The sequence below is a fragment of the Bidens hawaiensis genome, unplaced genomic scaffold (assembly GCF_021521415.1).
Source record: "Bidens hawaiensis isolate Kalapana, Puna unplaced genomic scaffold, B.hawaiensis_p1.1 tig00001087_1, whole genome shotgun sequence".
Taxonomy (NCBI): Eukaryota; Viridiplantae; Streptophyta; class Magnoliopsida; order Asterales; family Asteraceae; genus Bidens; species Bidens hawaiensis.
Genome location: NW_027491062.1, coordinates 1143939 through 1160767, shown reverse-complemented (window position 1 = coordinate 1160767; position 16829 = coordinate 1143939). Strand labels below are relative to the sequence as shown.

Here is a 16829-nt window from a genome sequence, read left to right as displayed (position 1 = left end):
CTTTGGAGAAGTAGACATTTACCTTAATTAATAACCCATAAATAATAACTAGTGTTTCGACCCCCGCAAAGCATAGTCGAATCTTCTCAATTTTCGTTTAGTAATACTTCTCAATTTTTGTTTAGTAATACGACGCATTCATGTTGCGGTGCATCACCCACATTAGTGAAGATTATAATTCATTTGTGAACGAAATACAAATGAAATGTGAAAAAACAAACAAAGCTATTCGTTATGGTACTTCTACCCATGGCTTCATTCTTTCTAGTCGATGTATAGCTCGGCTTCCCTTATAATCCAAACACTCAATCATTTGCTCCACTCATTCTCAAGTTTCAAAAACGCCTAACATGTTTGTAAGAAACCAGGCTATATAGTTGATCAAGTAATGCATTATGGTCCCAAAAATAAAAATTACATGTCGAATTAGACATTAATAGACAACTTCTAGATGTATGACTTGACGGTAAAAGGTCATGCTAATTTTGAGAGCCAAATGAAACACATCGTGCAAGTAAAAGGTATTAGGAGGCACCTTCAAGTCAGACGACATGCAAACATTTTTACCCAAATTGAATCAATAAATTTTGACATGCATACTCAAGTTTAACTTTGATATATTAGCCGTTTAGTTGTGATTGATATGAATAAGAATTAATTTAAAAATCCAACAAAAATATGAATAAGAACGAAGTTTAAAGAGGAGGCTCATATCTGTTTATATTAATCATAACAAAGAGGAACAAAACTGCCATGGTTGCTTCTGTGGTAAATACACCAATTTGGTTATTTCTACCACGAACCCTCCGGATATTACCTCGCCAAAATACGGTTGGTCTTAGGCTTTGTTCGATTCACCATATAACGACAAACTCATCACCACCGGCCCGCTAGCCACCATGCATGGCCATAGCCTAGAAGGACACCGTTAACAACATCGAGACCATCGGACCACTCGTCTTACCTCTGTCATCGCCACCGCCGCCTAGGAATCCAAAAAGGAACCCAACAACGGCAGGAAAAATCAGATGCAAAAGTAGACGGGGTTAAAGACGGTGGTACCGGAGCTCGAAGACCACTTGATCGCCGGAAATCTGCATACCGGTCCTCTTTCTCTCTTCTAGAAATGTGACTGTATCATTGTATGTGTGAGAGCATTCACATCCCATCCCCTAAATTTATGTGAGGAGAGTATGTAAATTATAGGGTGAAGTTTTGAGTGGTTGCGAGTGTAAATTATAAGGTAAAGAGAAAAATGTAGTGATTTTTTGTAAATTTGGAGAAACATTTGGGGAAAATTGTTTGCCCCTATTTATTTTTTAATATTTATTGGATTGGTTGTGAGTAGAAGAGATAGAAAACTGTAATGATAAAGGTATAAAAATATTATTTAATTGAATAGAAGAGAGAAATGTAGTGTTTTTTAGTGTAATTATAAAGATAAGGATGAGAAATGGAATGAGAATGCTCTGAGAGAATGAGATTTGGGGGTGAAGGTGCCCCATCAACTTTAATCAACATTTGACCATTTAAAGAATAATTACAACTTTGATCCCCAATCTTTTAACTATATATTATTTATAATTTCACTTTTAACCCAAATTTCACAACGATTTTTAAACAGTCATAACTTTTTCAATACATTAATATTTTTTTAAAAAAATTGCACCATAAAAAAGAGCATTTAATTCTCTTTAATTTGAGTATGATATTGTCGTAGTTTGTTTTCAATTAAAAAAAATAACATCTTACGTATAGGCGTTTGTGGTCCGGTTTTGATGGTTTTAAACTAAGCCGTGAGCCAAGCCTTTTTTTGTCATCGAAATCTGAAACCAAACCGTTGAAAATTAAAACCCAACAAAAACAAACCATTAACAATGGTTCGGTTTCAGTTTCATTTGTACTTCGCTACTAAATTGAGTTTAAAATAAAAATTCTTAATCCACGGTTTCAAATTGAACGATGAGCACCCAAAAATCTCTTACGTGATTATTAAGGCATGTATTTCCCGATGCATCGCGCGGACACTCGTGTAGTACATATTAAAAACTAAAAACTGACGGTCACACATATTCTACTGTTCATCAAATTCTTTGTTTTAGAGGTGGCGCGTGTCAGTTGTGTGGTGATTCTGGGGAGCGCCGGACGCATGTGGCCGTCTTTGTCTTTGTAGTATAAACCCAAAAATCGGTGATAGCAGTTTGTTAATAACATGTGATAGAAACTTTGTTATAAACTATTTTGACCTTTTTTTTGTGATTTGGTGTATGCAAGTCAGTGTTCGAATACCTGATTTATATGTTGCCTGGGTAGTTCAGATGGCTTTTGAGAATCGCCACTTGCAGCCATGGCAGGTTCAGATAAACTGGTGTTTGTTACAGTACAAGAAATTCATTGTTGGTTTCTTAATGACAACATATCTGAGCCTCTTATGGTTTCGTGTTCGGTTTTTAATCATCATTTATAAGAAAAATGATTAATTTAATCAGGTGTAATGTGAATTTGAAGTTTTGTAAGCCGTCTTTTGTTAACAGCAGTGTTTTAAAAACCGGTTCAAACCGGCCAGTTGAACCGGTTAAACCGGATTTCGCACAGCAGGCCGGTATTTTGAGTCCGGTATTATAGGCCGGTTTGCTAGAACATCGTAGCGGCGGTTTTTGTCTAAAATACCAGTTTTTACCGGGAAACCAGTTTTAAGTCTGAGAAAATTTTTGATATTTGCAGCCCATATGTTTTCAAAATTACTTTTAACCCAACAATTAACATTTAACGTGTAAACTTTAGGACTATATTTTACAAATTGAGGGCCTTGCATTATTTTTTTAATATAGATTAACTTTTTGATAATTTTTTGTTACGGAATCATTTAAGTTTGGAATATTTTTTTATTTAAGTTACATTTATAGTAAATTATAAGGTAAATTATTCAACCGGTTGAACCTTCGGGTATAACCCGATTCAACCGGTTGTACCATTTTTTAGCTCAATCCGGTGCAAGTAAAATACCGGTTTTTAAAACATTGGTTAACAGGTCATTACCATTTAAAAAGCGGTATTTGGCAAGTTCAAGTTGTGAAATGAACTAGACGTGCCCTGTTTGTTAGTACTTATAATGGATAATTTTTATGGCTATAAATATTTCAAAGGTTTTAGATTTTTAACTCTGTTTTATCTTCAACTCCAATTGATGATTTACTTATTAATCTTTACATCTATGTTTATTTTTGATTCTAGGTTGCAATCAATAAATGTGTGCATCATTTGTACGTAATGTTCCTCTTCTGTTTGTTATATCCACAGTTTTAATATGCATCTTTAGTGTTTTAGGTTTTTAATTTCTCGCTCATCTGCGTTTGTGTTCAGTAGACGGTTACTTTGGTCTATGCGTTTCTTTTAGTCTGTGATTTTGTATTTTTTACTGATTTGGTTGAATTTGAGTGAGTAGCTAATTAGGTTTGTTATAGTCTTTTGTGTTTTGAATGTGTTTATCAGAGCTCCTCATTTTCTTTACTTTGTTAGCCTAAAATCATATATATTAAATAGGTTTGTGTTTTTTACTGATTTGCTATATTTTAAACATATATCAACTACTAAAAACCTTAACAGTAGACATGTTCAATTAAATGCGAGTCTAACAGAGTTTTGACCTGGGGATGATCAACCCAATGGTCTCACCCGCTGCAACGCGCGGGCCAAAAAACTTGTTGTTTTATAATTAAGAAAAAAGTATGTAAGAATTCACAGACTTTGGGCCAATTTTTCAAACCCATTAAAACAACAAAGTAAGCCCACAATAAATGGACTGGCCATAAATTTGTAACATTGCATCAAGTTGGAAATAAACTGATCAAAGTTACAAACGCAAAAACCTGTTTGGCTATAAGCCTATAACCATTCAGCTTGTTTACGTGAGGGTTAGTCGATGCCTCGATGGAGTTAACCGACACCTCCAGTTATACTTTGGTTGTACGATCTATCATTTTTAACACGGTGACGGGTACTTGGGATCCAACTTTCAAAATAAAACGAACTCAAATAAAAAATAAGTTGTGTCCTGAAACATTTTATTTGAGGATCTTTAAATTTCAGTTAGTTAAATAAATAAAAAAAAGTTAATCACCTGGGGTTCAAAAATAATCTCTGATAGGTTGAAATCTTGTAAAATTAAATATTTGATAGGTTGAAATCTAGTTCATCACTTCATCAATTCTTATTTAAATGCATATAGGAATTGATGAACACTCGTCTTATAGTTACTTTACTTCCAAGGTATTCTTGGCTTCAATTCCCTGCAGGTGCTAAGTATGTGAAGGGTTTTGCCTTGACACTGTACCCGCACCTGTCTTATAGTTACTTGGTTGCCAAGGTATTCTTGGCTTCAATTCCCTGCAGGTGCTAAGTATGTGAAGGGTTTTGCCTTGACACTGTACCCGCACCTGTCTTACGGTTACTTGGTTACCAAGGTAAGAGGGTATAGTCCCTCTTACTTTTGAATCTTTTTGAATTTTTTTGAATCTTTTTTAAATTCGAAGAGTTGGTGAAAGGATAAGAACAGTCCAAACTGTTGAAGGGACGTTAGCGTCGTCCAACGGTTTCTTCTGACAGTTTCAGGACGTGCAGGAAGTTATGGCGACGTGACAGTATATGGTCATTCCAGACGCTTTTTCAGGCGCGTGGGCGCGAGTTTTCGGGCGCGTGGGCGCGAAGTTTACGGCGCGCGTCCTGTCGACAGCTGTTGCCAACTTGCTCTTTCCACGTGTCATAGTTTCATTGCACCTGCGCTTTTCCGTCTCCCCCGCATTAAATTCATCGCGTTCATTGCGATGGGTATATAAAGGGGGAAGAGGATGCATCTCAACTCACACATTCACTTTTTCTTCTAAGCGATTTCCGGCGAAACTCTAACTTCTGTCGAGCATTCTCCTGAAATCGTTCTTCTTTCCATCCTCAACATGTCTTCCATTCGTGATCCTGAGGCTACTGCCGAGGAGTCCGACGTATACTCTGAGAATCCGGTGTCCGCGTCTGACAAGGACGATAAGAGTACTGCTGGCGAGTGCCAGTGTGGTCTTTCCGTCGATCTTTATCAGTACATCGTCAAGAAGTTCATGCTCGAGCCTTTCGAGCCTGAGTTTCCTGAGCCTCACCAGACGGTGTACGATGCCCCCAAGGGCAAGATAGGGGTGTATGCTGCATTCTTCATCTATGGGAATCTCAGGTTCCCATTGACGAAGTTTGTGTACCGTGTTTTGGAGAAACACGGTGTACATTTGACGGAGGTGCACCCGATGGCGATCGCAAAGGTTCGCCACTTTGAATGGGTGTGCCACATTCTGGGCGTTGAGCCCCGCGTCGACCGCCTGATGACCTTCTACTCCTGGAGGTGCATCCAGGGCTGGTACACCTTGATCACTCGGATCAAGGGTTTGAAGATCTGTGCTACCGAGCGCAGTCTTCGGTCTTGGAAGCGGGAATTCTTCTATATCTCTGCCCGTGTCGTCCCTATTTCGATGACATTCAAGAACGGGAGGGCACTCCCGAACCTTCACGCCTCCAACTACCAGGAGGCGGAATGGTTTACCAAGATCTCCCGGATCCAGACTCCGGTTTACCGCTTTGCGGAGTCTGGGATGGTGATGCTTGGGATGAGCCGGGTATGGAAGGATGCTGGGGCAGAGGCGCCACAGATTCCCATCGTCCTCGAATACGGTTTGAACTCTATCCCTTACGGTATGCTTCATATCTTTTTGCTGATTTAGAGTTTTTCTTCTAACTGTTTCTGTTTATTTTCAGAGGGGAACAACTTGCAGTCGCTTCTGCAACCGCGTGAGAGCGGTGGTCCCGTTCGGCTGGGTACTCGTGCTCTCGACGAGAACGAATTGCCCATCTTGGAGCAAACGGTGGATCGGTTTGTGGAGGTCTACCCGCCAGGCCACGAAATTCTGAGTGCCACACGGCCAGGTAAGGGTATCATTAACCCTCGCCCTCTTCATGCTCAAACCTCTGCTGGAGTTTCTCTAATTTTGTCATCTTCTGATGAGGAATCCGCAGATGGTCTTTTCTTCGTGAGGAAGAAGAAAGCTGCCGGCGTGAAGGGCAAGGCGAATGTTGCCTCCACTGCCGATCAGGGGAACCGGTCTGACTCGGAGACCGAAAGTGAGGAGGCGGCAGGGAACCTTGGTGGTGGTGAGACAACTGTCTCGGAGGTTGAGACAGCTGCCACCTCCGCGCGACCAAGTTCTACGACGGTGACTGGCGTGAAGAGGCCAGTTCCATCGGGTTCGTCCCCGCCCGTCAGAACCTTCAAGATTAAGAAAACTCGTAAGTACTTTTTATTTATCTTACCCGCAATTCTTTCCACCATTGTTTTTAATATCTTGTCTTCATGCAGGCGTGGATGTAACCGCATTCCAAAGTGATGCGGGAAGGAGCAGTTCTGGACCCACGAAGGTAGGTTTGGTCAACCTACCCGAGGCGATGACCCAGGCAGCTGCGCCTGTTTGCAGTGTTGGTTCAGTTGCTCATCCCGTTGAGGCAACTGTTCCAATTGTGAAGTCATCTCCGCCGGCTGTCAGTGCCATCTTTACTGCATCCTTCACTGAGCCGGCGGTGATTTTCTCTGCGGGCTCCTCCGCAGCGGCGGCCACGGTTGTGAGTTCACCTCCAGTGAGTTCACCTCCGATGGTCTCTACCGCGGCGGCTTCAACCGTGCCCCCGGCCGGTTCATCAGGTATGTTCGGCGTTGGGGCTTCTAGCCAATCTCTGCCTCCTTCTCATCTGCCTGACCTCTTGGATGGATATCCCTTAGGTTTGGGTGATGGGTTTGGCGGCTACCGGCCTGTTGTCGACCCTACAGGTGCGTAGGGTTATTTTGGCATATTTTTTTTATCTTTTCCTAACTGCTTTTTGTTTTTGCAGTTTCGGATTCCAATGAGGTGTATGTTCCGCGGTGGAACATCCGCCGGGGAACAACCCTTCGGACGGCTGTGGACTGGGTCGAGTGGGCGCGTCACGCAGCCCCAAGTGGTGCGTTGGGGGAAGCTATGTCTAGCTACCAGGAGGGTAGGCTGACGAACGAGCTTCGGATTCTCCTTGCCCGGATGCAGCCGCGCGTCGAGTTGCTTTGTCGTGAAAACGACAAGTTAAAGGCGGCGCGTAGCCAGGAAGTGGCCCAGGCGCGGGCTATCCGGGAGGAGAACAGGAGACTTTCCGCCATTGCTGCGGAGAAGGAAAAGGCCTTCAAGGCCCTCGAGGTTGAAGTTCAGGCCCGGCTCGAGGCCCGTTCCAAGGCTACCCAAGCTGTTAACGAACAGCTTAGGTTGGCTAAGGAAACTGCGCGGAATGCGACCGAAAGGGCCACCAAAGCTGAAGCTGTTGCTGAGCCTCTGCGCGCCGAGAATGAGGAGCTTAAAGCCAAACTAGAGAGGCTCCAGCAGGCTCATGATGCCTTGGCCATGGAAGACGCCAAGAAGCTCCAAGAGATCTTGGACCAGAGGGGTATGCTTGACCACACTGAGCGTAAGCTGAAGGGCGTTGAAGAGGCTGCTGCTAAGGAAGTGTTGCTTGCCAACCTTAACAAAAGTGAAGCCGAACGCGGCCGTGACCAAGCTCAAGCTGCCCTCCAGGAAGCTCTGATCACCAAGGAATGGCTTCTACGAGAAGCGATGTCGCAGGTATGCGTAGCTTCATAATGTCTTTACGCTTTTCTTTATACTTAGAAAAGTTTTTGATATATTTTTTTTTCTTTTTGTAGGTTGTGCATCGGATCTTCATGAACACATCTTATGACGATGCCATGAGCGCAGCCCTCAACGCTTCCCATGAGGATGGGGAAAAGGCTGGTTTTCTGCTTGGTCTGGGGTTTGTTGAGAAGGGCATCCCGCCTTCCAACTTCCCTCTTTATGACGTGGACACTGAAGCTACCTATGACCAAGTAGTGAACCAGTATGCTGCCTTCCCGCATCCAGTGGTGGAGAAGGTGAACGAAATTTCTGCTGCTGATGATGGGCTAACCATTCTCAAGACTTTCCTTGAACCGCCACAGCCAAATGATGGTGCGGGTTCGAGTGGGTTTGGAGGGAGTGGTCCTGAAGTTTGAACCTTGAGATCCCTTCCCACCGTTAGGATAGATTTACATTACTGTAGGCGGGTAGATACCTGGCCATTCTTGTAATGTTTGAATTTTTTATGAAATATAAATGTTTGTGCGGGTAGGACCGTCACTTTCACTTAATGACTTGCTTTATAAACGTTATATGACTTGCTCATGCATATTATAGTTTAATTTGGCACTTGTGCCTCATAAACAATATATGATTCGCTCGTGCATACTTTAGTTTAACTTAGCAATTTTCCAAGTGTTTTGGATAAGTTAACCTTTCGACGCGTGGTTGTCAATAGGTTAGTGTTCAGTTTCCTCTATCATGAGTGTGCGGTAGGACCGTCACTTTCATTTAGTGGGATGGCCAATCTTCACCTATAACTGACCTGCGTGAAGGTTTTCCTCATCTATTCCTTAGAAATTTTTGCTGTTTTTTGTGTTTATGCGGGTTTTGCCGCCGTCCACACGCAACGACTTCCCCACTTATTTATACGGTGAATACCGGCATATCAGTGTTTTGAATAAGTTAAACCTTTCGACGCGCGGTTGTCAATAGGTTAATGTTCAGTTTCCTCTATCATGATTGTGCGGGTAGGACCGTCACTTTCATTTAGTGGGATGACCAAACTTTACCTATAACTGACCTGCGTGAAGGTTGTCCTCATCTCTTAGAAATTTTTGCCGTTTTTTGTGTTTATGCGGGTTTTGCCGCCGTCCACACGCAACGACTTACTTCCCCACTTATTTATGTGGTGAATACCGGCATATCAGTGTGGAAAGTTCATAAGTATAAATTTAAGACCATCAGCGTCAATGTGATAAGGAGAATCATTTCCATTAGAAGTGGCTCTAGGCCTTTTCTTTACAAGTTTGGAATTGATCTACATGCAGCCTGCGTAATTGAGCTCCCTTCCATGTTCTTGGGATGGGGGTGTCATCGAGCCTTTCGAGCCGATATGCACCTGGTTCGGAATCTCGTTGTTTACGCAGTATGTAGTCTCCAACATTGAAGCTGCAGTATCATTCGTGTTTTCCCCAACTGGGGTTCTACACGCATTAGCCTGCTCAGCGTTCATTACGCCACGAGGTGTGTGAGTTTCCCATCTCTGACAAATGCTTCGACGACGTCCTTCAAGTCTACGCATTCCTCGGTGGTGTGGCCTTTTGTCTTGTGGAAGTCACAGGATTTGCTTTGATCAGCGTTTGGACGCTGTCGGATAATTGGAGCCTCTGGCCATGGGAGCCTCTCGGTGGCGAATATCTCGGTGACGCTTTTGGTGAGTGGCATCCATCTGGAGTTCTGGTTCGACAACTGCATGTTATCCTTTCCGCCTAACCGAGGGTGCGAGCCGGATGAGGTGTCAAAGTTTACCCTTGACTGCCAAATACCTAGCTTCCTCTTTTTGTTTAGTCGGGCGGTAAGGACGTTGTTTTCTCTTGTTTTCTGAGTGTAGAGGTTTGTGCTCTGGGGAAGATCCCTACCCAGTTGCTTTTCCGTTTCCGCGAAGCGTTTAGCTGCTGTCATGATGGCATCCCATGTTGATGGCATGCCGTCTTTACCCGTCAATGTGCGAATAAGCTCTGGGTATTCGGTGCCTTGGATGAAAGCTGCGCGAACAAGATCCTCGCTTATGGTACCCAGACTCAGCTTCTTTGAGTTGAAGCGAGTGATGAAGTCTAGTAATGACTCATCTTCCTCTCGGATGCAGTTGAGGATCGTCCATTGCTCTTTGGTATACTTTCGTTGTTGGCTGAAGTGTTGGCTGAACTTCTGCTGGAAGTCTGCCCAATCGTAGATGTGGTGGACCGGTAGACGGTCGAACCACGCTCTGGCTGCCCCAACAAGCGTCATTTGGAACATGTAACACCACGTGGGTTCCGTCCAATTGCTGACGGTTGCCCCCGCTATGAATCTGTTCAAATGATCGTCTGGGTCAGATATACCATCATATGTGCCTATATTGGACATTTGTTTGGCACTTCTCGGGGCAATTGCTTCCGCAATGTCCCTTGCAAATTTGGACGTTCCCGCATTTGCAGCAGTTGGTCTAAAGGTTTTGGAGAAGTCACGTGGGTTTCGTCCCGCGTTTTTTGGTTTGAAGGTTTCTCCAAAATTCCTTCTCGGTTGGAAGTCCGTTTCTTTGCGCTTCCCTTTCGTTCTATGACGAGGGTTTGCGTCGCTGTCGGACTCCTCCCGATCATCGTCCCAGTATTCGCACTCATTGCTCATGTTGAGCTGTTGTCGAGTGCTTCCGAATTCGTCAGCCTATTGGAGTGAACGTAAGCGTTCATCCAACTCAGCTTGGAATTCCCTCTGACGTGCTTCCGCCCACACTTTAACTTGATCAAGTGTTTGGCGAGGGAGTCTCGTCTGTTGTTTCTCCAACTGGGTATCGGTGAATCCCAGTGAAGGATTGTTTACTGCACTTGCCCCGGCTTGGGTAACCGGGGTAGTGTTCGTAAAATTTACTGCACTTGCCCCAGCTTGGGTAACCGGGGTAGTGTTCGTAAAATTTGTGTACTCGCCGGTATTCCCCCCAGTAGCTGGGGTTTTAGTTACCGGGGTTTCTTGGTCACTCGCTGGCCTTGGGACCGGAGTAACGTTAACCATCTTTCCAGAAGTTTTGAAAAAACTGAAAAAGAATAAGTTCTAGCTTTTATGCACGGATGGCGCCAATGAAGAAACACTAAGTGACCCCGGCAGATTACGGATAATCTGGGGGTTAAGTAGATGTTTCCCACGAGGGTTAGGTCCGGCAAGATGGTTATTCTTCTGATGACCTGCAAAACAGACACCGTGAGCTCGTCACTGAGAAGGGGGGGTACCTCCTTGTGACCACCCTCCGGCGTGAGAATCAGACTAGATTGCTCTGAATATAAGTGTATATTAAGAGAAATAGCTAGAGCAGATAAGATACAAGATAATCATACCGTTCCAAGGTGTTGGAGTATTTATAGCCGAAGGTAGGTGTCCAAGCAGGTACAGCCAGCTGTATAATATTCCTTTTCTACCAACTGTGGGCTACGCACGTGCCATGCTGGTGGTTGGTGGGTAGGCAGCGGCTGATAGTGACATGGCCGGCTGTGTACTATTCCTTTTCCACCAACTGCAGGCTATGTGCGTGCCACGACAGGGGTTGGTGAGTAGGCAGCGGCTGATAATGACATTAAGTACAAGAGCGTGCTCCTCATCGTACTGTTGTCAGTGAGCTGTCGCTGCTTTGGTCAGATATTTTGTCCATACCTTGGCAGGTATAGTATAAAAGATCCTCCAGTAGCGTACGGACTGGCTCATTTGGGCGGGAGTATTCCCGGCTTGCTCATTCCTTCTTCAGGTGACATTACTGAATTATTTGAGAGTTAGTGCCTTGTGCGTGTAGCCTTGCTGTTAGTGCGGGTAGCCTTCCCTGATGGCTAGTATCTGCAGCTGCGGGAACAGGCGGGGTACGTCACCATTGAGAGGCTTTTTCTGCAGGAACAGCTTGCGTACTGCGCGTAAGGACGTCATCTCTCTGAGCATGGTGGGTCCTGCGGATCCAGTTGGTCTTTGCGCAGACATCCCTCTTCAAGGTGAGTCTTGCGGGTCCAACTGGGCTCTGCTGGGACCTACCTCTTCATAGCCCATTATGCGGGGTGCCCAAAACCAGGAACATGTTCAATCCGCACAAATGTTGCTTAATTCAAGCCGTCAAAAAATGGGTTCCAGTCATCATATGACTTAAGGAATCGGAAATCACTAGTGATTTAAAGGAGGTAAACAGTAGGAACTAGAGCATTTTAATGATTTGATGAGACGCGCCAGAGTCGTAACAAAGGTCCCTCTCACAACGATCATGACATTAAATGCTAAGATCCGGTTTTTTCCATCGTGCTGAGCTTTGAATCAAATCTCTCAGAGAAAGTACCATGAAAACTAGAATTTGCACCGGAAACCAGAACAACTTGGAAGTGTCATGATGAAGGGAAATACGTAGGGATGGCAATGGGTCGGGTTTAGGTATTCCCAAACCCATACCCGGTTATGAAAGTCCATCCCAAACCCGTCGGGTTTTAATCGGGTAATTACCCGTCGGGTTTCGGTTTTTCTCATCGGGTTTCGGGTTTTGATAAAAATACTCGTGAGGTGTACCCGACTCAAAACTCGCTAGGTTTTTACCCGGTTTTGACAAAATATAACTAACGGATTACAAAGATTGTTACCATAAACATAAAACGTCTCAAATAATTGACATAAACAAGTTTTGGCAAACAATATATATGGAAAATAGTATATATATATATAATATAATAAGTTATATCGGGTACATCGGATATATAATCGGGTAAATGGGTTTATGTTATCGGGTAATCGGGTCGGGTAATCGGGTATATTAGAAATCCCAAACCCGTCCCAAACCCGCGAAAATTTCAAAACTAATACCAAACCCTAATGGGTCGGGTATTACCCGTCCCATTTATGTCAAGTTTCGGGTTTCATTGCTATCCCTAGAAATATGTAGAGGAACTTTTTCTTTTATCCTTTCTAATATATAGAAGGGAAGAAATGTGAGAGGGCTAGAGAGGGACATATTTCATTTAATCATTGAAGCATTTACTCTTCAATTGTAAGTCTTCAATACTCAGGATCATTTACTACAAGAAACAATATAAGAGATTCATCATCACAGCGGTTGAAAAAGATTCAAGACCTGTTCGGATCTAGGTTTCTATCTAAATATATAAGTTATACATATATCAAAAAACATTTTTACGTCAATCTCACTAAATACACTATTTATGAAAACTTGAATTCTTACACACTTATGTACTCTCCACTCTCTCATTGTATGACTCATATAATACTCTCTAGTCTCCTCTCTCTCTCATTCGTTTATCTTCATCTTTTGTGCTTCTCTCCTCTCTCTTTCATTTCCTCCATGAATTTGTCTGACTTATCAGATTCCCATCACACCTCTCCTTATTATCACCGACCCGTCTGTTGAATAAATTTGTTATTATTATATTTTTTAATGACGGATTTTATTGATACAAATATCAACTAGACTAGTAAAAAATTTAGAGCATTCTCAGCAGCTTATTTATCTCTATAATACATTAAAAAATTATTATTTTATTATCTTTAATATATAATTAAATAATATTTTTTTACAGCCACTTACAAATATATTAAAAAAGTAAATAGAGAGTAAAAAATGTTGTTCTAAGTTCAGTCAAGTCTTTAAAATTTTCCTATCTCTTCTGCTTATTGTAACATACAAGCCTTTAAAATTAATATTTAGAAATTTTATTTATAATATCTTAGAGGAAGTGTCGTGAATGTTCTTGCAAATCCATACATGACAAATTTATCAATGTTTTTACTATAATCCAGTAAATAAAAAATTGGAAACAACCTCCTCGAATATAATTTTCTTTTTTAATAATTTATTTCTTAACATAACCCCACCACCACCTAATAATAATAAACAATAATCCACCTCAATCATAAGCCTCTAAAAACAATAATAATAATAATAATAATAACACTTCACCATGGATTTCCTCAAACACCACCAACGCCACCACAGCTCCGCCACCAGCCACTGTTCCATCTCCGACGCCGACTCCCAACTCGACGAGTTCCACTCACCTCTCCGCTCCGATGACATCTCTTCAACCACTTCCACCGCCATCGTCGCCGTCACTCCGGTCAAATCCCCTCTTTACAAAACCCTAAACCCTTCTCACACCGTCAATGTCGCCCCGCTGGCTAAATCTCCGGCGCCTGTCACTGGCGGCGGCGGCGGCGGTGGTGGTGGTGGGGCGGGTAAAGGGTGGAGGAGGAGTGAAGTGATGGTGGAGAGAGTGCAGTTAGGGTTTAGGGTTTGTGAGATGGTGTTGTGTTTGATTGCGTTCTCGGTGATGGTTTCGGATAAGACGAAAGGGTGGAGTGGTGATTCGTTTGATCGGTATAAGGAGTACAGGTAAATTGATCCTTTCGGTATTAATTCGCTTTAAATTGGTTCAGTTTTGATCGAATTCGGTCAATTTTGACCAATTTTAGAACAAAATTCGATTAATTTTAGTCAATTTAGATGAAATTTGATCAATTTTAGTCAATTTATATCAATTGCTAGTGACCTTGTTGACTGATTTTGACTTTTGAGATGTTTGACTATGAACTATTTGTTCGATTTCGATTAATTGCGGTCAATTTTGATCATATTTTAGTCATTTTCTATCGATTTCAATTGATTTCTTGTGAACTAGTTGACTAATTTTGTCTTTTGTGATGTTTCAATTTTGGTCAATTTCTATCAATTGCTTGTGACCTAGTTGCATATTGATCAAATGCGCTAGGCACAAAAAAAAGTGAGGTACATAATGTATAAGAAAATTAATAATATTCTTCAAATTAAATGAACAAAAGCTGTTATGTAACATTTAATATCATATCATTGTACCAGAAGTTCTAAAATAGTCAAGATTCAAATGTAATTCCAAAACTTGAATAACAAAATGTCCAGTGTAATTCCTTTGACCTAGGTGTGTTCTTCGGGTAATTTAATCGGGTTTCGGGTTGAACGGGTCGGGTTAATTCGGGTCAGGTTTCGGGTTTAACAAGTAAAAAAAATCAACTTTAACAAAATCATAAATATATAAAACCAATATATTATAATTTAAAGGACATCTAGTATTCAAATATAAAACATGATTGAATATATCATTAGTATAGAATGTGATATAGGACATCCAACGTAGACTTTCAGTTACAAACTGATTATAGATTGAATACTACTGAACATAATTAGTATGGAACATAATATAGAACATGTTTATATACATTATTACCTTGAATCAATTAGAACGAAAACAAAGCTTCTATCAAATTGCTAATGTTATTGTGTTGCTTCCAATGGAATTGAAAATAAAGAATGACCGATCATATTTCAATACATATAAATAGATATAAATACCATTTAGTATTTAGGGTTCATTAAATTGATTTTGAGGCTGATTAACGCATGTCGAGTAATAGTACCTTTAATGGCGCTACAGTGATATACGCATGCTGAAGTTATAACACCGCCACGTCCCTTGGTTAACCTACTTCGGGTTATTCGGTCAACCCGAATGTGGGGATTTCAACCCAAATAGTTAATCTTGGATTCAGGTTAGATGTTTAAACGGGTTGAATAGATTCGGGTCGGGTTATTCAGGTCTTGGGTCGCCTTGGGTCGGGTTTCTTATTCGGGTACGGTTGAAAAACACACCCCTACTTTGACCTATCCTAGATGTTAAGTGACAATAGCACTCCTTGCGTATCTTTTGATTGGCTTTTATCTTCTCATGTTCCTGTCGTAGACAATGCTAAAGCGCTCGCCTAGGAACTAGAAGCGCATTTATTGAGCCTCACCTGAAAAATGGGCCTAGGCGCAATAAGCGAGGGCTTTTAATAACTATGCCTAGTTGACTAATTTTGATTTTTAAGATGTTTGACATTTGTTATGTTTTCCTATGAACGTATTTGTTCATTTTCGGTCAATTTCAATCAATTTCAAGTGACCTAATTGACTAGTTTTGAATTTTTGAGATGTTTGACTTTTGTGATATTTGACTGTGAAGGTACTTGGTGGGAGTTAATGTTATTGCCTTTGCATATGCAACATTTCAAGCCATTGATCACGCATACCTCTTAGTTTATGCCAAGCACATTGTCACATATTCGCTTCGTTGTCACGCTGACTTTTTAATAGATCAGGCAAGTGCAATAACCGATATGTTTTAAGCTTGAACACACATTATAAAGTTTTATCTGATTTTGATTATTAATTTGTGACAGATACTGGCATACCTGTTGGTCTCATCATCATCTTCAGCAGCCACTCGGGTCGATGATTGGGTGTTAAATTGGGGAAAAGATGAGTTTACAAAGATGGCTTCTGCATCCGTGGTGATGTCTTTCTTGGCTTTTCTTGCTTTTGCAATTAGCTCTCTTGTTTCTGGTTATAATCTTTGTGATCAGAACTCTTTTTGATTCTTTAAGTTTTTATGCTGGTAATGGTGTGAGTAATGATGTTCAAAGAGGTGAACTGTAAAGATTTTGTACAGAGAAGTAGGTCAATATCTATTTTATTTACTTTAGATTATTTTTGCTACAGCATATTCTTAAGACTTTTATGTAAAACTATATCTTTTATATTATTAAAAAGTTAACGTAAACAGAATAACGCGTCACTAGTCATGCTATTAGCTATTTGTGTTTGGGATGTGCATAGGTTCGAACGAAAATAAGTAGTGAGAACATGAATTGACTAATGAATATAACCGACGGGGAAACAAAATATTCGCACTCTCTATTACCAAGCTTGGTTAGCATCAATAATTATGGTTTGGTTATTATGAATAATGGAAAGAGTTATCAGTTATCCATCTATGTTGTTTACTACGGTATTTATTCTTATTTTATTTTTTTCTTTTTTCTTCTTTTTCAGTTTCTTAGAAGAAAAATGTTTTCTAATACATGAATATTACTTTTGATGTATTATATTGGGAATATGTTATTGTATGACAAAGGTAAAAAAGACTCCCCTATATGTTATAACAAGTTGTCTTATGTTTAATTTAAGTCTTAATTGAACTAAAGGTGTCAATAAATTAAGGGTGAGAACTGGAAATTCCAGTTTGGTTGTCAAAGTCAAAGTCAAAGTCAACTTAACTTGGGAATCATTCTTGTGTCACTTGGGCA

The 16829-nt window shown here is 41.3% G+C and overlaps 1 protein-coding gene across 1 annotated transcript; it reads left to right on the top strand.

Moving 5' to 3' along the window:
* Positions 1–13633: 13633 nt before the first annotated feature.
* Positions 13634–16195, top strand: LOC143557060 (CASP-like protein 4A3). Its single transcript, XM_077046229.1, has 3 exons — positions 13634–14064; positions 15707–15842; positions 15924–16195. Exons 1-3 carry the CDS (start codon positions 13634–13636, stop codon positions 16116–16118), a joined length of 762 nt encoding a protein of 253 aa, XP_076902344.1. The 3' UTR covers positions 16119–16195.
* Positions 16196–16829: the final 634 nt, after the last annotated feature.

Coding starts and splice junctions, on each gene's coding strand:
- LOC143557060 (XM_077046229.1), top strand. CDS start 13,634: ATGGATTTCCTCAAACACCACCAACGCCACCACAGCTCCGCCACCAGC. Junction 14,065..15,706: donor GATCGGTATAAGGAGTACAG/GTAAATTGATCC, acceptor TTGACTGTGAAG/GTACTTGGTGGGAGTTAATG. Junction 15,843..15,923: donor CTGACTTTTTAATAGATCAG/GCAAGTGCAATA, acceptor AATTTGTGACAG/ATACTGGCATACCTGTTGGT.